Source organism: Zootoca vivipara, chromosome 6 (genome assembly GCF_965207765.1).
Source record: "Zootoca vivipara chromosome 6, rZooViv2.hap1.1, whole genome shotgun sequence".
Classification (NCBI taxonomy): domain Eukaryota; kingdom Metazoa; phylum Chordata; class Lepidosauria; order Squamata; family Lacertidae; genus Zootoca; species Zootoca vivipara.
Genome location: NC_142589.1, coordinates 83306172 through 83327055, shown reverse-complemented (window position 1 = coordinate 83327055; position 20884 = coordinate 83306172). Strand labels below are relative to the sequence as shown.

At 56.4% G+C, this 20884-nt stretch overlaps 2 protein-coding genes across 4 annotated transcripts in view; one reads left to right on the top strand and one right to left on the bottom strand.

Moving 5' to 3' along the window:
• LTBP4 (latent transforming growth factor beta binding protein 4) overlaps window positions 1-10432 on the top strand; it is a 55330-nt gene extending 44898 nt beyond the window's left edge. For all 3 annotated transcript variants that reach the window (XM_088671249.1, XM_035118511.3, XM_035118512.3), the window contains 12 exons: window positions 85-216; window positions 1083-1214; window positions 1344-1469; window positions 1668-1811; window positions 1950-2174; window positions 3171-3245; window positions 3403-3531; window positions 4570-4719; window positions 6035-6187; window positions 7561-7947; window positions 8954-9103; window positions 9224-10432. In XM_088671249.1, the coding sequence (XP_088527375.1) occupies window positions 85-216; window positions 1083-1214; window positions 1344-1469; window positions 1668-1811; window positions 1950-2174; window positions 3171-3245; window positions 3403-3531; window positions 4570-4719; window positions 6035-6187; window positions 7561-7947; window positions 8954-9103; window positions 9224-9372 (1952 nt within the window). In that variant the 3' untranslated portion in view covers window positions 9373-10432. The remainder of the gene's footprint in view (window positions 1-84; window positions 217-1082; window positions 1215-1343; window positions 1470-1667; window positions 1812-1949; window positions 2175-3170; window positions 3246-3402; window positions 3532-4569; window positions 4720-6034; window positions 6188-7560; window positions 7948-8953; window positions 9104-9223) is intronic.
• Window positions 10433-10668: 236 nt separating this feature from the next.
• Window positions 10669-20878, bottom strand: KCNK6 (potassium two pore domain channel subfamily K member 6). The gene is made up of 3 exons (XM_035118535.3): window positions 20423-20878; window positions 13308-13703; window positions 10669-11767 (listed from the first exon to the last, which is right to left on the bottom strand). The coding sequence occupies exons 1-3, from the start codon at window positions 20730-20732 to the stop codon at window positions 11532-11534; spliced, it is 942 nt and encodes a 313-aa protein (XP_034974426.2). The 5' UTR covers window positions 20733-20878; the 3' UTR covers window positions 10669-11531.
• Between the last annotated feature and the right edge of the window lie 6 nt (window positions 20879-20884).

The window sequence follows — 20884 nt, the reverse complement described above, 5'->3', positions numbered from 1 at the left end:
GCGAGCGCCGGGGGGCGGCAAGAGGGAGACGGGGGGGGAGGGCCGAGGAAACTCTGCCATGGGCCTGACCTCCCACTCCCCTAGATATCGACGAGTGCCAGGAGTATGGGGCGGCCCTCTGTGGGACTCAGCGCTGTGAGAACACGCCCGGCTCTTACCGCTGCGTGGCAGATTGTCAGGCTGGCTACCAGGCTGGCACCACGGGAGACTGCATTGGTGAGTGTTGCTGCCAGGGCCCAAGCGGGGGTCGGGGGGTGGTCTGGAAGCCCCTATTTTGCTCTGGGGCTTGGTTGGGTGGCCATCTGCCATGGCTGCTTTAGCTGAGATTCTTGCCTTGCCGGGGGTTGGACTAGAGGACCCTTGGGGGTCCCTTCCAACTCTACGATTCTGTGATTTCTGAGGCTGCCAAGGAGCCCCCACCTCCTTTATTGCCAGGGGGGCCGGTATTATTGGGTTATTGTTTTTATTTTGATTTTATATACTGTGATCTTTTTTGTTAACCACCCTGAGACCTCTGGGTATGGGGCGGTATATAAATTCTAATTCTAATAATAATTCTAATTCTAATAATAATAATAATAATAATAATAATAATAATAATAATAATAATAGAAGGAGCAAAAGCTCTTTCCTGAAGTTGCCCCCCATCAAAGAGATCCCTCCGGACTTGCGAGGCTCTTGACTCCCATGAAGCTGAATGCTGGAAGATTCAGGGCAGGTGAAAGAAAGTCCTTCTTCGCCGAGCTGAACTGTGGAACTCCCTCCCACAGGACGCAGTGACGGCCACTGACCTGGATGGCTTTTTAAAAGGATTAGTTAAATTCATGAAGGAGGAGAGGTGGCTATGGATGGCTCTCAGCTACAATGGCTCTGCCTCCAATTTTTTCTGAGTCCCAGTTGCTGCAAACTGCAAGAGGGGAGAGTCCCCATTGCCCTTGAGAGCAGGATGTTGGACTATCTGTTCTGATGCAGCAGGCTCTGTTGACACTCTTAATTTTGACATCACGTTTCGTGGTCCTTTGGCGCCGTTCCTCTCCTTCCTCCCCTGCCCCACAACATGTCCTTATGGGGCCTTCTTTCAGACATCAACGAATGCCAGGAGTACGGCGTGAGCCTCTGCGGGGAGAAGCGCTGCGAAAACACCCTGGGCTCCTACCGCTGCGTCGCCAGCTGCCAGACTGGCTACCAAGCCACAGCCACCGGGGACTGTGTGGGTGAGTGCACAAGGGGCAAACCCATCAGATGGGAGTGGGGCCAGGCTGGCAAGGGGGTGCAAGCCTGTGATGAGGCTCCTTGGGGGTGGAGGGAGAGAGCGCTGAGTGGGTGGCCCTGGTTTCTTCCAGACGTGGACGAGTGCCAGAACAGCTCCCTCTGTGGCGCCCACGCCGTCTGCCACAACCTGCCCGGCTCCTTCCAGTGCATCTGTGACCAGGGCTACGAGAGCGCCAGGGACGGGCGCCATTGCCTGGGTACGTGGCGGGGGCGAGGGAGGGAGGCTGGCCTTGTCCCCATTCTCCACCACCAGCGTCTCATGGAGAAGGGGCTGCCTCCGTAGGGGACCTGGCTTGCTGCCGGGTGGGGGACAAGTGGCAGAGGGGGCCGGGCAGGTGGGGGCAGGCCCCCAGTGAGTCCCTCCCTCTTCACCCCCTCTTTGCTGCCCCCCACAGACATGAACGAGTGTGAGATGCTGCAAGGGGTGTGTGGAACTGCCCCCTGTGAGAATGTGGAGGGTTCGTTCCTCTGCATCTGCCCCCGGGCGGGCGAAGAATTTGACCCCATGATCGGGCGCTGCGTTGCTGTGCCAGGAGCCGGTGAGAGGCTTCGAGCTTGGGCTGGGCGGGGGGGGGGGATTAGGAGGGTCCTTTCTCCATAGGGAAGTCGCTTCACCCCCAGATCATCCTGGCTGCTCTTTCCCAGACCTCCTCCAACTCTCCTTCCGCCTTTTCCAGCACGCCCCCCAGGCTTTCCTCGGCGCCCCGAGGCTCCCCGGCCCGAGACCTGGCCCTCTGGAACCAGCGAGGGCACCCGCCGTGAATGCTACTATGACCCCAACGCAGCGCAGGCTTGCGAGAATGTCTTGGCCTGGAACGCCACGCGGCAAGAGTGCTGCTGCAGCCTTGGCCATGGCTGGGGGGTCGACTGCCACATCCAGGCCTGCCCCGCCCCAGGGACAGGTAAGGAACTCACAGAGGCGAGGATGGTTCCACTGAGCCCTAAGCCTGAGTGGGGATTCGAGCCCTCGTCTCATTTAATCCCCGCAACAACAACCCTGTGAGGGTGTTCAGTTTCTGTTAATTGGTTCTCATGGGAAACTTACAGATTCTTGCTTCACACAATTAACTCAAGGCAGTGTCAATTTACTATTGGCAGAAAGCCAAGGTCTGCCTGGCCTGGCAAACAGCTCTCTGATTGGTTAATAACCAGCACTGAACTCTGTTATCTAGGAATGCTAGCACAGTTGTTTCTTGTTGGGTGTTAGGAGTAGGAGTGCTGCGTATGGTTGGAGAGAGAGAGACAGAGAGGATTTATTTTGCTTTGCTTTGTATGCAGAAACTCTGCTGCTTTTATTTTCTTTTAATAAATCCTGTAAATAGTTATTCTGCGTCTAGCCGACTAGTCATTTCCACCTCGACTAGCTTCTGCGCTGTGCAGGAAAACTCTGCTACGTTTGGGCTAAAGCCACTAGAGCTATGCCTGACACTTCAAAATTCTAAGAGAGGGAGGCTAGGCTGAAGCAGTCACTGACCCTGTGTCACGCAGGGAGAGCTTCATGGTCTCTCCCATGTCCTAGTCCAGGGGTCCTCAAACTTTTCCAGCAGGGGGCTGGTCCACTGTCACCCAGACCTTGTGGGGGGCCGGACAATATTTGGGGGGGGGGGATGAACGTGGCGGAGGGAGGATGAGCGGCGTGCCACCCTGGGAGGGAGAGGGAAAGAACATGCGTTCTGGCGATCCCTGGACTGTCCGCGGGGCAGATTTAGAAGGCAATTGGGCCTGATCCAGCCCACCTTAGATTGCCGACCCATGTCCTAGTCTGACACTCCAACCACTAGGTCACACTGCCTGTTATGGGTGCAGGGGGGGAAGCTTCTGCAGGGTTCTGGAAGCGGGATGGGAGCGGAGGGTGCTTGGGCGCCACTGACAGGTCCTCTCCTCCTTCCGCCCCACAGCTGAGTACCAGGCCCTGTGTCCTCACGGCAACGGCTTCGCTGCCCCCAGCACCGGAAGCCTCTCTGCCCTTGCAGGTGAGATTTGCTGCTCTCGGGGGCTTTTGTCGGGGGGGACTTGTGCCTGGCCACCCTCCTGGGTCTGTCCTTGGCCCCAGAAAGCCTTGGGGTTTCTGGGCGCGGTGCCCTTGGTCCTGTGGGGCTCTGTCGCTGACCCTCTCCTTGTCCTGAGCAGATGTGGACGAGTGCTCCCTCTTCAACGCCCAGGTGTGCAAGGGGGGCGTCTGTGTCAACAAGATCCCTGGCTACGCCTGCTACTGCCCCAACGGCTACTACTACGAGACGCAGCACCTGGAGTGCATTGGTGAGAGCCTCTGTCCGCCTCTGAACCCCCTTCTGCCTGGGCAGCTCCTCTTGCCCCAATTATGCCCTTGGGGGACCCCACGGGTAAACAGGTCCCTCCTCGCACCCACTTGACCACCTGCATCAGCAGACCTGGCACTCTTGCAGGTCCCGCAGACGCCCACATTGGCAAGAAACCAATTAACACTGACACTTTGGAACTCCCTGCCTCTTGATATTAGGCCGTGCCACCTTCCCTGTGCTTGAAATGTTCCCATTTAGAGAAGCACGTGGGTGGCGCTGTGGGTTAAACCACAGAGCCTAGGGCTTGCCGATCAGAAGGTCGGTGGTTGAATCCCCGCGACGGGGTGAGCTCCCGTTGCTCAGTCCCTGCTCCTGCCCACCTAGCAGTTCAAAAGCACGTCAAAGTGCAAGTAGAGAAATAGGTACCGCTCCAAACAGGAAATTAAACGGCGTTTCCGTGAGCTGCTCTGGTTCACCAGAAGCGGCTTAGTCCTGCTGGCCACATGACCTGGAAGCTGTACCCCAGCTCCCTCGGCCAATAACACGAGATGAGCACCGCAACCCCAGAGTCGGTCACGACTGGACCTAATGGTCAGGGGTCCCTAATGGTCAGGGGTCCCTTAAAAAAAAAAAAGGTTTAGGAGTACTCTTATTTTGACTCATGAAAGTCACCATTTTATAATTCAGTTCAGGGAGGGGGATAAATACAGTAAATGGACAAAAGTACAAAAATTTGCAAAATGTTTAGGGGTATGTGTACCCCTGCGTCCCCTCAGAAAAAAAGCACTGAGCCTAACCCAGGTGTTTAGAAATTCTGTGCAAGTTTCAGTCTGTTTTAAGCCAATAGCTTTATTATATTTTTCTGGAAAAAGCTTAGCTGTTGTTTTTGCAATTGCTCGGTGTATAAACTTTAGGAACTAGGTAAATTGCAGAGGGTTGGATGACCCTTGGCGTCTTTTCCTGACTCTGCTATTCTATGATTCTGCAAAATTGAGCCCCTCATCTGCTTTTCTGCCCCCCCCTTGTCCCTCCCCAGATAACGACGAGTGCCTTGACGAGGAGGCGGAGCCTTGCGTGGGGGGGCGCTGCATCAACACCATTGGCTCCTACTACTGCTCCTGCGCTGCCCCCCTTGTGCTGGACGCTTCGCATCGCCGCTGTGTAACCAACGACAGCCAAGGCGCAGGTATGGGGCAGACCCCCTCCCCTCCCCACATCCACCGGCTTCCCCCCTCGGCTGTCTCTCTCTCCTTGACTCATCATGCCCTCCATCTGACTCCCTTCCTCCCTTCGATTCCTGCATTGGGATCCCTTCCAACCAGGCCCATCATACACATTGAGGTTAGTGGCGCGGGGCGCCAGGACACCAAGTTCTGGAGGGTACCAGGCGAGAGTCCGGGGAACACCAAACAAGCGTGGTGATTGAGCGAGGGCGCGTGTGCCGCTCCCGCCAAGCGTCAGCTCAGTTTTTTTCCCTTTTAGCCTGCAGGCACCGAATTCTGCGGGGTGCCAGAAGGCTAAAAGGGAAAAAATCAAGCCGGCGCTTGGTGGGAGTGGCGCATGCGCCCTCGCTCACTTGGCGCAGGCCCGCTCCCTCGGTGTGGTGCCTGCCGTGGGCACTGCGGCACGAAGCGGCCAGCTGAGCCAGGAGGCACTGTGTCCAGCCTCTGCCTCTTCCCCGCCAGAGGAGCTGCCCTCCAGACGCTGCCCGCCTCCTCCCGCCATAAAAAAAGTCAACTCTGGGAAAGTGGGGGCACTGGAGGGATCCTTGCACCACGGCGCCAGGTATGGTTAAGACAGCCCTGCTTCCAACTTTGCCGTTCCGTGATCCTTCTCCAGAGATCCCAGATTCATTCATCCAGAGCATTTTGCCCAACCCAACTCCTCATCTTGGTTTTTGGGAAAACGCAGGGATCAAGTTAGGGGAACAATTTAGGGGTGCCCTTAATGCAACACAGAACCCCCCTTCCCTCCCCACTTCGCGTCTAAGGCATTTAAGTGCCTGGGGGACCCTCTGCATCCCATTCACAGGTATGGGGGAATCTGGGAGGGTGGGCAGGTGTGCTGGGCCTCCATTTCTTGTAGAATTAAGTCTGTGAACCTGGAGGAAACAGTTCTGACCCCTTCTGGGCTCACTTCTTCCCCCCAAAGTTATGGGCCAGTGGCTGCAAAATCTTGTGGAGGTAGGTTCCAGAGGCTAACTTTTTTTTAAAGCCATCTTCAGCCTCACCAGTTTTTTTGCGGGTGGGATTCCAATGGAGGGCTTATGCTCCAGCTCAGCGGATCCCAAACTCTTTCCAGGACCTGCCTCCTTGATTCCGTAAACTCAGATCTGGTCATTTGGGCTCTCTGTGTTTACTCCTCCTCCACTCCGCAGGATCCCTGTGAACAGGATCTGCACAGGTTTGGGGCCTGGGGGGAGGGGGCGGGAAGAGGGCCTGGCATCCATTGATGCGCCTTGTGGCAGTTTCTCCATTTCTCCTGCACTCCCCGCCTTTCAGATGACAACCTGGCTGTGTGCTGGCAAGAGGTGGGGCCCGACTTGGTCTGCAGCCGCCCCCTCCTGGACCGGCAGGTCACCTACACAGAGTGCTGCTGCCTCTATGGCGAGGCCTGGAGCATGGACTGCGCTCTGTGCCCAGCCCCGGACTCAGGTAAGACCCATGGTGGGCTGGGTGGGTGGGGGGAAGGCATTGCAGCCTAAGTCCTGCTGGATCAGGCCCAAGGGGGGCCCATCCAGCCCAGCATCCTGTCCTCCCAGGGGCCAAAGGCAGTGGTACCTTGGTTGTCAAACTTAATCCGTTCTGGGAGTCCATTTGAAAACCAAAACTTCCTGCACTGAACCGGAAGATGTTTGGCTTCCAAAAAATGTTTACAAACCAGAACACTCACTTCCGGGTTTGCGGTGTTGATGAACCAATCTGTTCAGGAGCCAAGCCATTCGACAACCAAGGTACCACTGTACCCCTAAAGTTTAGTCCAAATTCATGAGTTCGAATGCTGCTTTAGTTGCAATTCCAACATTGCCTAGTGTTGGGCTTCCTCTTCCCCCCTTTGAGTCCCTTTGCGCTACAAGGGGGAGGCTTGGGATCAGTGCCGGATTTACGTATAAGCTAAACAAGCTCTAGCTTAGGGGCCCACTCTCTTGGGGCCCCCCCAAAAAAATTAAAAGGAAAGAAAACCTGGAGGTACATTTCCAAAATATAAGATAAAAAGCAAATAAAACAAAACCTACATACAGCAACTGTGTTTTGTGTTGTGTTGGCTCCTATGATGTAAGTCAGGCTTCCCCAAACTACGGCCCGCGGGCTGGATGCGGCCCGCAAGGCTCATTTGTGCGGCCCCCGGCATCCACTGCCGCCGCCCACTCTTACCGGTGCAGCGCAGCGTGCCTGCCCACTTCTGGGTGGCTGGAGCGTCGGAAACAGCTTATGCGCAAGCGTCATTTCCGGTGCACTTCCAGGTTGGAGGAGGCCCGTGCGCATGCACACAAGCTATTTCCGGCGCTCCTCCAACCCGGAAGTGTGCTGGAAATGGCGTGTGCGCACGCTTATGGGCACGCGCTCCCACACTCTCATCGGCATGGCAGGCACCGGCCTGAAGCTGGGTAAGTTTAGGGACCCCTGATGTAAGTCATGGGCTCCGCCTGCTAGCCTGCTCCTTAAAAATCACTGGTTTGCTCCTTTCTATATATAGGGTGCCTGCATTCTGCATGGACTGGTTGCAGGGCAACATGTGCAAATGGCTTGAGATACCTATTCAGTCCATAAATGACCATATAGCATAGAACACAAAAACCAGTGACAATTTGTTGTTGACAAAGGACAACAGGACATAGAAAGGTCCCCATTCCCTTCAGGAGCTGAGGGCCTCATCAAACCTCAATCCGGCCCTGCCTGGGACCCAATCCCATGTGTGCGCCCCCCCACAGGCCCATTTGCAGATGCTACCCCTGACCCTTGGGAAGGGAAAGGAGAGAAGAGGCCTTGTGACCCCCCCTGACCAACCATCTCCTCCCCCCAACCAGATGACTTTGAGACCCTCTGCAACGTCCTCCGCCCCCCCACTGGCTACGGAGCGGGTCCCCGCCCTGGAGGTGTGGGGCCGCCCTTTGAGTACGGCGGCCTGCCCTACGGCCCAGAGATCTTCGGTCCCCCACCGCCACGCCCCGGACCCCCCCGCCTGCCGGACTACGACCCCTTCCCCCGCGACTCCCTCTACGGCCCCTCGCCCTACGAGGCCACCGACTTCGAGGACCTGCCCTACGGCGAGGCCAGGCAGGAGGGCCCCGGCGAGACCCCCCGGGGGGTGTACCGGCCCCGCAGCCCCCCTGAGCCAGAATGGCACCTCCCCCCACCCCGCAGCGGCTCCAGCTCCTACCTGGAACGGCCAGGAAGGGCCAGCGAGGACTATGGTGAGTCGGGAGGGTCTCCCCCAAACTGGCATATGTGGCTGAATGTCACTGACTGATGGGGGGGGGAGAGAAAGCTGACCCTGCTGTGGATGAGTCCACTAGCCCATCTAATCCAACCTCCTGTTCTCACAGTGGCCAGGTACCCCTGAGAACCCAGGTAGACTGCCTCTGGACCTGGAGGTTCCATAAAAAGGGCCTGGCTATTAAATCAGGTCTGTTGCTCTCATATAGTCCAGGATTCTTTTCACAGTGGGTAGCCCACCCCACCCCCACCCCACAAGCAGGATCTGCACCCAAGACCCCTCTTCCCTTCTGCAGTTTCCAACAACTGGGAATCAGAAGCAGTTATTGCTCCTGACCCATGGAGGCAGAGCAATGCCGTCATGGCTAATAGCCACCTGTTGCCATGGATGTTGTCTAATCCTCTTTGAAAGCTATCCAGACATGTGGCTGCCGCTGCCTCCGGTGGGAGGGAGTTCCACAGTTTCACTTTGTGCCGAAGGAATTGCCCCCCCCCTTTTTTCTAAATCTGCCCTGGATCTGTTCATCGGACGCCCACAAGTTCTAGTGTTAGGAGAGAGGAAATCTTTCCCCTGCTCTCTTTCTCCAGGCCAGGCGTTAAGTTCATCTACGACTCCTTTGCCTTTTTTCCAGTGCTTTTTTTCTTTTAAAAAATGTTTAGGAGTACTCTCATTTTGACTCAAGAAAATCACCGTTTTAGAGTTCGAATCAGGAAAAATAAATAAATACAGTAAATGGACAAAAGTACAAAGATTCACAAAATGTTTAGGGGTATGCGTACCCCCAGGGAAAAAAGCACTGCTTTTTCCTAAGCTGGAAAGCCCCGTGAGCTGCGCCCCTTCCTCGCGGGGCGTCGTTCCTTTCCCTCGGATCCTTTGTGTGGCCCTTTCCTAACCCTACAAAACCCTTCCTGCGGGGAGGAGACCAGAACTGGGCACGTTTTTTCTTCCACTTGCCAATCTCTCCTGCCCCCCCCCTTCCCCAGGCCCCTTTGAGGAATTTGGGGGTCTCCTGGCGGAGGAGTGTGGGATCCTGAGCGGCTGCGAGAACGGGCGCTGCGTCCGTGTTGGCGACGGCTTCACCTGCGACTGCCACGAGGGCTACCGCCTGGACCCCGCCCGCATGGCCTGCCTGGGTGAGTCTGCCCCCCCGCACCCCGCCATCATGGCATGCCTGGGGGTGGGACCCCCAAGTGCCATCTAGCCCAACCCACTTTTGCCCATGCCAATATTATCTCTCTCTCCCTCTTCCGCAGATGTCGACGAGTGTGGCGAGTCAGAGCACCTCTGCCCAGGGGGGCGCTGCCTCAACATGGAGGGCTCCTACCGCTGCCTGTGCCCCCGTGGCACTGTGCCCACTGGGCAGCCCCCCCGCTGCGTCCCTGCCCCCCGCAGTCGAGCCTGAGCAAGGGGGGAGGAAGAGGCTGGGGGAAAGTATTTATTTACCTGTATACTGGGAGGGGGGGCAACCCAGGACAAAATCCTCCCCCCTCCCCAGCAAATGGAGGCTCCTCACCCAGGGAGACCCAGAGGAGGCAGCCTGGAAATGCACTTATATTTTTTGGGGGGGGGGAACAGTTCCAGTTTGGGCCAACTTTGCCTGCTGCATCAGCGCAGAAGTCTCAAAGTAGGATTTAATAGCCCATCGTTGAGGAAATATTTGTAGTTTAAAAAGAACCTGAACTTCAGGCATGCCTTACTCGGGAAAGGGGGGTGGCATTCAGCAAACTGAGCTTGTCCCCACCCCCCACCCCATTTAAACAGCCTCCATTCTGCCCCACTGGATTTGCCCCATTGCTCTTCTGGCTTTGGAAGATGTCTTTGTAAAGGCCAGGCCACTTTCCTTGCCAGCTGCGGGGGGCGGGTGGCACTGAGGCTATTTCTGCATCGCCTCTGCAAGGAAGAGAGGCACTCTGCACGAGGCCCTGTGCCCTCCTTTCCCCACACATCCCCAGCCCCCTGGGCCTTTAGATGCTGGAACCTCACAAATCTCGCCCCAGAGTCCGCCTGGGCCAAATTATCTGGTGCCCCCCTGGGCAACCCAGTCTGTTCGCCAAAGAAAGCCGGGATGCCTTACTGGGTGGGCTGCCACCCCCCCTGCTGGGATGTGGGGCAAGTGTCGTCGTCCCCCCCCCCATCCCAAAGCTGTAATGAGGGTGGGGAGAAGAACTCCCCTGGGGGTTGGTTTCGGAAAAATACATTCATAACTGGGTGCACATACCCCCTTGGTCTTGTAGCCTCCAGAACTGGCAGAGAAGGGCTTCAACCCCCCCCCCCATTGGCTCCAGCAGACTCCCAGCCAGCCCCACAGAGATCCAGACACCACCACCCTGAGGCAACAAGGGCCAGCCCCCTGTTTGCCTGGCTTAGGCCTCCCCCCTCGCCCACCCCAAGATGGGTGCTCCTGGGGCATCGCCACCCCCTCACTGCTGTTACTAGAACAATAAAGGTTTTCTACAAAAGGTGATGGAGTGGCTGTCCCTTGGGAAAGAGAGATGGGGGCAGGGAGGGGAGAGGGCAGGGTGTGGTTGCAGGGGGCAGGAAAGAGCCCAGTTCCAGGGCTGGGGGTAGACAAGGGCTGCAGAGCAACTGAGAGGTCTCCTGCTCTCAAATCAGCCAGGGGGTTTGTGTTTGTGTGTGTGACTCCAACCTGCCCTCCCCCATCCGCTAACTGCCCTGAAGGACACAGAAGCCAGACCCATCCGTTTAAATATTCTCCATTCATTCCACAAAGTATTAAAGTGTACATTAAAAGCAAAAGGGGAAAAAAGGCACTTCATATTGGTGAGTCGACTCCTATCTCCCTCCCACCCCAAAACCTGCCCCCCCCCGCTCCGTTTTCAGTCTTGTTTGTGGCCAATCCCACCCACCCACCCACCCACACAGCAGCAGGGTAGCTCAGCTCTTGCAAAGCTGGTCCTGGCTGGAAATGAGGTTCTGCAAGGTGGAAGCCCACGTTTTGTAGTTTAAATTAAAACTCAACAGCTGCTCTCTTCAAGTTGGGGGGCGGGCGGGGAGGAAAGGGTGTAAAGCAAGCCCGCCCCTCCCACAAAGGGGGGCAGGACGAGGGGCGACCCAATACCCACCCAGGGGCCTTGTTGAATCTGCTCAGGGCAAATCCAGGCAGCCTCAGGCAAGTGGGGGGCCAGCAACAGAGCATGTGCCATTTGGGGTGGGGGGCATGAGAGAGGCCCACCCTCAACGGCAGAATCTCGTGTCCCTGTGTGGAATCAAGTGTCCATGAGTTCCAACGTCATTCTTTGTTCTTTTTCAAATAAAATCACTACCCTAGAAATGTTAATCTGAAAGCCCAGATTAACAACATCGCCTCCCCATGTAGGTTTTGTTCAGGCCCTCCCTGGAGAGAAGGGCTTTCTCTCTCTCCCCCCTCCCCCCAAGAGACTGGCCAGCACCCAATAAATAGCACAGGGCCAAGGAGAAGGAAGCTTCGTACATGGGCAGAGGCTCAGCATACAGGGTGGGAGGGGGAGTAAAACAGGCACCACCACTCCCCAGGAAAGGGGGCTCTGTGGGGATTTACCCCCCCTGCAGCTTTGGGCCAGATCATCTGTTGATGGAGGAGTAGTTGGCCTGCCCCCCAGGGCTGGGCTGCACGGGGGTCTTCTCCGCCTGGCAGGGCTCCGAGGGAGGCAGGGGCTCGTCCAAGATGCGCTGGTGGTCTTCCTCGCAGGGCTGCTCCCGGGGGAGCAAGACCAGGTCAGAGAGGCCATGCAGCTCGGCCAGCCGGTGGAAGGTCTGGAGAAGCAGGAGCATGGCCATCAGCCCCAGGAGGAGGTAAACTGGAGGGGAAAGAAAGGGGGGGTAGCAGGGCGAGGCAGGCGGAACCAGCGCCCCCCTCCCCACAAGGGTTGGCACAAGGCAGAAGCGCCTGCCGTCCCACCCACCACTTGCTCTTCTGCACCCCCTCCCCGCTTGCCACTTTGGGGCTTCCTCCGGCCAAGGCTTGGGGCAGCTCAGAGGACCCTCGCCTTCCCTGAAAAAGACCATCGCCAGCTTTTGGATGCTGCGGCAAACCACTTGCCCCGGTGGGAAGCGCAAGAGGACTCTCCCCCTGTGGTTCCCGAGGTTTCAGAGGTAGACTGTCCCTGCGCATGGAAGCTCTGCAAGAAGAACCCAAGGGCCCACCTGGTCCAAAGTCCTGTTCTCACACTGGCCAGCCAGGTGCCTCAGTGAGAAAAGCAGAACATGACCCACTCTCCCCTCTTGCGGTTTCCAGCGACTAATATTCAGAAGCACGGCTGCCTCCAGCGGTGGAAGGCAGAGCAAAGCCATCTTGGCTGGGAGCCATCTCTGCTCCATGAATCTGCCCAATTCTCTTTCAAAGCCATCCGAGTCGGTGGCCGCCACTGGATCCTGCGGCAGGGAGTCCTGCAGTTGTAACTATCCTCACCCCCACTGCCGAATTTACGGTAGGTATAAGCTAAACAAGCTATAGCTCAGGGCAGGGCCGTCTTAACCATATCTGGCGCCCTGGTGCCGAGATCCCTCCGGCGCCCCCCGTGAGTGAGGCGGGCAGGAGGGGCGCGCGGGGAGCTGAGAGGTGCGGAGGAGGCAACCCCAGGCTCACGCTCCCTGCGTGCCTCCGGAGAGTGGCCTGAAGCCGCTCAAAAACTGAGAGGCGCAGGCCCAGGCTCCCGCTCCCCGCGCTAAGCTCCGGAGACACGTGGGGAGGATGAGCCTGGGGCTGCCGCGCCGCGCCTCTCAGCTGTTCAGCCGGCCCCAGGCCAGCGCTCCCTGTTCAGCTGGCCCCAGGCTGCCTGAAGCCGCTCAACAGCAGAGGTGCGCGGAGGCAGACACCAGCGTTCGGTGCCCCTTCCGCGCCCCTGATGGCCAGGCGCCCTGGTGCCTTGCACCACCCAGCCCGGGCCTAGGGACGGCCCTGGCTCAGGGCCCAAAAAAATTTAAAGGAAAAAAAAGCTGGATGTACATTTCCAAAATATAAGATAAAAAACAAATAAAATAAAACCTACACACAGCAAGTGTTTTGTGTTGTGTCGGCTCCTAGGATGTAAGTCATGGGCCCTGCCTGCTTGCCTGCTCCCTCAAATATCCCTTGTTTGCTCCTTTCTCTATATAGGGTGCCTATATTCTGCATGGACTGGTTGCATGGCAACACGTGCAAATGGCTTTAGGTCCATAAATGACCATCTCTAGCATATATTCCACACAAAAAACAGCGACCGTTTGTTGTTAACAAAGCACAGCTGGACATATCAAGGGCCCCATTCCCTTCAGGAGCTGAGGGCCTCATCAGACCTAAACCCGGCCCTGCTCAGCCCCGCTGCCCGCCTTGCCCTTGGCTGGCGCAGAGATGCTCACCGGTGATGGAGATCTTGTAGAGGGAGCGGAGGCGTTGGCCGGGCTGCTCCCCGGGGACGTAGTCGCCCAGGCCGATGGTGCAGAGGGAGATGAAGCAAAAGTAGAAGGCGTCCAGGAAGCTCCAGGACTCTTCCAGGCCGCTGAAGATGGAGGCGGGGATCAGGAAGAAGGCCACCAGCACCACCAGTGCCAGGAAGATGAGGTGCCCGCAGGAGAGCGCCCGCTGGTTGTGGCCCCAGCGCAGTGCCAGGTACTCCAAGGGGCCGGAGGTGAAGGTGCCCACCAGCCGCTGGGCAGTGGCCGTGAGCACCAGCATGGTGAAGGGGACACCCAGCAGTGCGTAGAAGATGCAGAAGGCCTTGCCCGCGTCCGAGAGAGGGGTGGTGTAGCCGTAGCCTGCAGGGAGGGAGGGAGGGAGAAGGGCAACGGCTGGCAGGAGGAGTCATGGAGGCAAGGAGGGGCACAGGGGTCTTAAGGGAACCCCAAGGGTCTTCTAGTCCAACCCCCCTGCAAGGCAGGAGTCCCAGCTCAAAATAAGCCCTCTAGCCAATGCTTAAAGACCTCCAGCTGAGGGGAGTCCGTCACCTTCAAAGGGAAAACTGATACTCTTTTGTTGAATTAATTCAACAAACAGCTTTTCAAAATCTGCCAGGTCTGCCGCCCCCTCGTCTCTTAGCAACCCCACCTCCAGGTAATTCCACTGCCCACTTTGGGAACAACTGATTTAAAAGGAACAGGGCGGTTTGGATATCTGACCTTGAACAGGATCACCAAAAGAGCAGAGTGGGGCTGAGGGTAGCTTCCAGGGGTCCTGGGGGAGGACCTGGGCAGATCAGATCAGATCATTGTTGCCCCACAGAAGGCAGATACGCATTAAGTCACCTCAGCAAAGACACCTGCTGCCCCTTTGACTTGCAAAACTAGGTTGCTATTGTTATTATTAAATATGAAGGAAGGAAGGAAGGCAGCCAGACAACTATTGGTCCTCCCAGTATGGTGCAGTGATTAGTGTCCGCCCAGCTAGGACCTTCGAAAGACCTGGGTTCAAATCCCGCCCCCCTCGGCCATGAAGCTCACCAGGTGACCCTGGGGGCCAGTGTCTGCCTCTTAGCCTGACCTACCTCACAGGGTTGTTGTGCAGTTTAAATGAGATTGGGGGGGGGAGACACATGTATGTCACTTTGAGCTCCTTGGAGGAAAAAGGTAAGATATAAATGCAATAAACACGAACTTTGGGGCAAGGGAGGCTGAGCTACCCTCGAGACTTGAGTGGGCCACATGATCCAGATGAGCCTTCTTCTCATAGCAACAGCAGGGGAAAGGCTTTGGGGCTTTGGCAAAGAGCTTCCCCCTCCCAGCAGCGTACAAAGGATGCTGACATGTGCGAGATAAAGGCCGATCATATGAGGAACAAACGGCTGAAGCAGGAGGCTATTTTTAGCCAAAGAAAATGGAGCCAAGGCTGCCAGGGGGAGAGGAGCCAAAGGTTTGCTGGCATCCAGGAGGCCCTCAAAAAGAAATCTGTTAGAATCATAGAATTTGTAGAGTTGGAACGGGGACCCTCAACGCTCATCCATCCCAACCCGCAGCAATGCAGGAATACGCAGCTGTCCCCTAGGGGGATTGAACCTGCAACCATGGCGTTCTCAGCACCAGGCTCTAAGCCAGGCATCCCCAAACTGCGGCCCTCCATATGTTTTGGCCTACAACTCCCATGATCCCTAGCTAAGAGGACCAGTGGTCAGGGATGATGGGAATTGTAGTCCAAAACCCCTGGAGGGCCGAAGTTTGGGGGTGCCTACTCTAAGTAACTGACAGAAAGAGCTGTTTGGCTGTGGAAAGGGCTCCCTGAGAAGGTGGTGGCCTCTCCTTCCTTGAAGGTTCTAAGCAGAGGTTGGGATGCTATCTGCCACAGATGCTTCAGCTGAGATTCCTGCCTTGCAGGGGGTTGACCATGAGGTTCTCTCAGGGCCGGCTCTAGGTAGAGTCCCGGTGGCGCGGGGCGCCGGGCCGGTAGGTAGGGTGCTGCGCTGCAAAGCCGCGCGGAAGCCATGCTGAGCCCTGCGAGGCCGGGGGCGCCGGAGCGATCCCCACCCCTCAGCGCCAGGGCGGCCGACCTGCTCGAGACTGCCCTGGATTCTCTTCCAATTCTACAATTCTATTATTCTAAGTACGGCAAAAATCCTATAATGTAATTAGCAAATCATCAGTTAAACACTTACGATCTACAAAACCAAAAGATATAAAGGACAGCTTCTTCTTCCCTTATGAACTTGCCTAGACTCTGCTTCTGACTTTTTGGGAGAGGGGGTTGTGCAGGGTTTTTGGTTCTTGTTTTTATGATGAATTTTGTTTTGTTTTTATCTTGTACTGTTATGTGGTGAACCAATGAGATCCACAGATGAAGGGCAGTATACAAAAGGAATCAATGAATAAACGAAACTCTATTTAACAAACCAGCAACTAAATGTCACAATTACAGCATGAGTCATATTACACAATTAACAAATCAATAAGGCGTTTATCATCTATAAAACCATATTGTCAAAATAGCAACTTTAAAAAATTCATACACCCTCTTTCTCTTACCTCCCCACCCCAAATGACTCATAAACTTTCATTCTATTCAGTTAATTTAAATGCACACAAACACACACATCACACAAGGGGACAAGAAATACCTCAACAGGGCTACACCTTAATTTATAAGCTTTTAAATCAAACCTGTGACCCATCCTTTTGACCGGTGATGCTGAAGACAGGCAGCCTCCAACAACAGGTGTGGGGGACTCCCTGGTCCTGAATGGGGCAAGTGTGCCCCCAAAGGACCGGGTGTGCAGAGTCATTTTGGACTTACAGCTGTCGATTGAGGCGCAGGTTAATTCTGTGTCCAGGGTGGCTGTCTACCAGCTTCATCTGGTATGCAGGATGAGACACTTCCTGCCCGCAGACTGTCTCGCCAGAGTGGTGCATGCTCTGGTTATCTCCCGCTTGGACTACTGCAATGCTCTCTACGTGGGGCTACCTCTGAAGATGACCCGGAAACTGCAACTAATCCAGAATGTGGCAGCTAGACTAGTGACTGGGAGCGGCCACCAAGACCATATAACACCAGTCTTAAAAGACCTACATTGGCTCCCAGGACGTTTCTGAGCACAATTCAAAGTGATGGTGCTGACCTTGAAAGCCCTAAAGGGCTTTGGCCCAGTATACCCGAAGGAGTGTCTCCACCCCCATCATTCAGCCTGAGGTCCAGCTCCAAGGGCCTTCTGGTGGTTCCCTCCCTACGAGAAGTGAGGTTACAGGGATCCAGGCAGAGGGCCTTCTTGGTGGTGGCACCCACCCTGTGGAATACCCTCCCATCAGATGTCAAGGAAATAGACCACTATCTGACTTTTAGAAGACATCTGTTTAGGGAAGTTTTTAATGTTTCATCTTTTATTCTGTTTTTAATCTGTTGGGTGCTGCCCAGAGTGGCTGGGGAAACCCAATTATTATAACAGCACAATCATAGCAATTCACACATTGTGCCAACCAGGAAGCCCCTGCCTTGTAAATGGGCAGCCAGCTCCACCCGATGAGCCGCACTGGATAGATGCCCTGGCTAGGCAATGACCCTCCTTTGATGCCCAGGCAACACCACTCTTGCCATCCCTCCCTCCCCTCTGCCTGTTCAAGGCAAGATGTGGCGCTGCCTCACCTCAGATGGGGAGAGGGGAGAGCCATGAACCCAGATAGGGCTGGCAGGGTACCAGTCCAGGGAGGCCAAGACGGCAGCCTTGCCCTGGGTGGGGCTGCTCCGTCCATGGGCTAAGCAGAGGCAGCAGCTGCAACACATCTGGCCTGCCTACTTGTCCAGCTCCCTCTTCCCTTGGGAGAGTCTCTCCAAGGAGATGCCAATCGCAAGAGGCCCTTAAGAGTAGCTCGATGGCAGGGATTTCAAGACCAGGAAAATGCAGAATTTTCTCACCCTGACAAAGCACAAAAAGGGCCATTTTCTGGGGGAAATTATGGCTCTCCTTCCCTGGAGGTTTCGAAGCAGAGGGTGGATGGCCACCTGTCAGATATTCTTTAACTGCAATTCCTGCATTGCAGAGGGTTGGACTAGATGATCAGACCAAAGGCCCACCTAGACCTGCCCAGCAGCACTGGTGCTTCTCAGCTGCTGGTGTGCAGGGGCCTCCCCTGCCCCTCACAGGGGAAGATGAGCAGAGCCGTAATCAAGTTTCTCAGCCGCTGAGAGCCCTGTTCTGCTCTCCAATAAATTTGTGTAATCCAAATTGATGGGCACCTTGACATCCCAGAGCAGCAAAACCCAATTCTGCAGTGTGTGAAGAGGTCTTTCCTTTTGCTCATCCTTGAATCTCTAAACCTTCAGCTGCAGTGAGTGACCCCTATGTGGGGTTCAAGTATGACCCACATTCTCCACTTCAGGCATAATCTCTGTCATGTCTGCCCCCCTTATTTGCCTTTCCCCCTAAATTAAAGGGATCCAAAAATAAGACCCTAAGAAGAGGCTGGCTGGCTGCTGGATCAGGCCAATGGCCCATCTTTTCACAGTGGCCAAATACCATAGCTGCCAAGTTTTCCCTTTTCTCGCGAGGAAGCCTATTCAGCATAAGGGAAAATCCCTTAAAAAAAGGGATAACTTGGCAGCTATGCCAAATACCCCTAAGAACCCAGGAATCCAGATAGACTACCTCTGGACCTGGAGGTTCCGTAAGACTATGAGAAGAGCCTGGCTGCTGGATCAGACCCATGGCCCATCCTGCTCTCCCAGAGGCCAACCAGATGCCCCTTATGGGAAGCCGCAAGGCAGAATTTGAGCACAAGAGCAGCCCTCTCCCCTCCTGCGGTTTCCAGCAAGTGAGACCAAGAGACAATTGCCATCTTGCTTAGTAGCCGTTGACAGTCCTCCTCCTCCTCTATGAATTTGCCTGATCCTCTTTTAAAGCCACTTGGGGGCCAAAATGAGGCCAGCTCCCTCCCAGGGGAGTTGCTCAAGGCCCAGGAGAGGTTCCCCATTTCCCAGCTCTACAGCATCCCCACGGAGATGTGGCAACCTCTCGAGAGGGCTGCGGTTGAGCGCTGAGAGACTTCCTGCAGAGAACACGCTGCCTGCTACTTTCCAAGATGCTCAGGTGTTTCCCCCTCCAAGAACCAAGAGCAGGCCGCAACTTCCCCCTGGCCTCTGAGACGCTGAAAGCTGTCGAGGGTCATCCAGTCCCACCCCCTGAAATGCAGGGATCCCAACTCAACTGCCCCAGCTGAGCCTGAGAGGCAACACGGATGGCTCCTACTGCTCTGCTGGCCCTGTCTCTCCCTCCACAGTCAGAGGCAGGAAAGCCCCCCCCCCCCCCCGCCAGCTGCTTGGGGGAACCAGGTGGGGTCACTGCTGGTCAGAAGGACAGAAGGAGAGCCTGCTGGGTCAGGCCAAAGATCTAGTCCAGCCTCCAGTTCTCACAGTGGCTGAGCAGATGGCCATTATGAGAAGGCCCATAGCTGCCAAGTTTTCTCTTTTATCGCGAGGAAGCCTATTCAGCATAAGGGAAAATCCCTTTAAAAAAGGGATAACTTGGCAGCTATGGAAGGCCACACAGAGCACGAGAGCACTCTGTGGCTTCCAGCAACTAGGATTCAGATATACATCATCAGTGCCTCCAGCTGTGGAGCCATCAAGAGGCCCCTTTTGTCTAATCCTCTTTTAAAGTTACCCAAGTTAAGGGCCATGACTGCCTCCTGCAGGAGGGAGTTCCCCAGTTCAACTGTGCGCTGCCTGGTCCAGCTTGCAGGCTTCTTCCCCAGAGGCCTCTGGTTGGCCCCTGTGGGGACAGAGTGCTGGAAGAGATGGGCACTTCTCCTCCCAAATGTCACCCCAGCCGCCTCCCTCTAGGAACTGGGCCTAGCTCTGCTGTCCAGGACTTCTGTACAGCTGGGGAGTGACTCAGTCCTTGTTCTGTCCACACCCACCAGGATAAAAACAGGATGTAGGGAACTTGGATCAGGAAGCTGTGCTGGCAGGCGACTCCTGGGCAGAGCACAGCCAGAGAGGGTCAGGCTCTCCCGCCCCACAGGCAGACACAGCTGGCTGCAGTTAACCTCTGCAACCCCCCCCACACACCTCCATTGCTCGCTTGCAGGAAACACTGGAAAAGAAGAAACCGTTTAGCCGCAAAGGGTAGCTACCAGAGCCTCTTGGAGGAAGCAGGAACAAGGAAGCTGAGCTGGAGAGGCTGGTGGAGTGGGTTGGGGGTCATGTCTTAAGCCACATGTTCAGCCCCACAACTGCCCCAGCATGGCAGTAATCCTGGCTAGGTAAGACCAGCACCACAGGGGGGGTTTGTAAGGGTTACCAATATTCCTCATGTTGGAGGACTAGCTGGTGCTACTTCTGGTACTGAGCTCCTAGAAGCAGGATATGGCCCTGTGGGTCAAGGTGCTGTGCGGGGAGAGTTCTCACCCCTGCAGGACTGCAGTTCCTCTATTTCAAGCCAGAAGCCCCCCATACAAATTTCCAGCTGGAAACCAGGAAGCTACATCACCATCCTGCAAGTGACCCCCCCCCAAAAAAACTCTCAGCCCCCCCCCTCCTTTAGCTGTGATTCCTGGAGTGCAGAGGGTTGGACTAGATGTCCCTTTGGAGTCCCTTCCAACTTTACAACTCTGTGTTTGACACCTTGTGCCCATGACCACAGTCTGCCTTATCCTGCCACCCCCTGCTGGCCCTCACACTTGGATGGACGTGCCCCCCCCCACTCCCAGGTTCCTATAGCTGGAAGGAAGACTCACTTCAGGATGCATTATTCCAGTGCGTGCTTACTCGAGAGTAAGTCACACTGAACTCTGCGGAACCTGAGCAAACAAGCGGACGGCTGCACGGTGCGATAAGCGCAAAGAAAACTTTCCCCTTATAACAGAGCAGGGAAAGCGGCGCTGAGCACCGGCGTCCCTTGGAGAGCGCAGGCGGCCCTAGCGGGGACAGGCGTAGGGGCCCCGCGGGGAGGGAGCCTCGCCTCGGAGCCCTGGCTGGAGTCTCCGAGGCGCAAAGGGAATGAGAGGTGAGCGCCTCCCCCCCGTCCCGGCCCGCGAGATGCGCGTCTCGCCCGGCGACTCACCGACGGTGGTGATCAAGGTGCTGGAGAAGAAGAAGGCGGAGGCGAAGTCCCAGTTGGACGGGGCGGCCGAGCCGTTGCGGAGCAGAGCCACGCCGTGGCGGTTGGCACTCAGGACGGCGCCCAGGAAGCTTTCGAGGGCGGGCTCGGGCAGGCAGGGGCTCTCCCGCAGGAAGGCGGCCTTGAGAGAGCGCAGCTCGGCGCGCAGCCGGCTCTCGTAGGGCCGCTCCACCGCCGAGATGATGAGCGCGCCCAGCAGCAGGTAGCCCACGTAGCCCAGCGCGAAGGCGGCTAGCAGGGCGCAGCGCCGCATGGCCACCCCGACGACAGCACCTGCCCGCTTGGCCGACGGCGGGGCACCGCGCGCAGCGGGAAGCGGCTCTCGGAGCGGGGTGGAGGCCGCCACGCGCCCCACTCCGTCTCGCTTGTCCCGGCGACGCGGCGAGCCAGCCTCTTAGGCGGCCC

Coding starts and splice junctions, on each gene's coding strand:
- KCNK6 (XM_035118535.3), bottom strand. CDS start 20,732: ATGCGGCGCTGCGCCCTGCTAGCCGCCTTCGCGCTGGGCTACGTGGGC. Junction 13,704..20,422: donor CACCTTGATCACCACCGTCG/GTGAGTCGCCGG, acceptor CCCTCCCTGCAG/GCTACGGCTACACCACCCCT. Junction 11,768..13,307: donor CTACAAGATCTCCATCACCG/GTGAGCATCTCT, acceptor TTTCCCCTCCAG/TTTACCTCCTCCTGGGGCTG.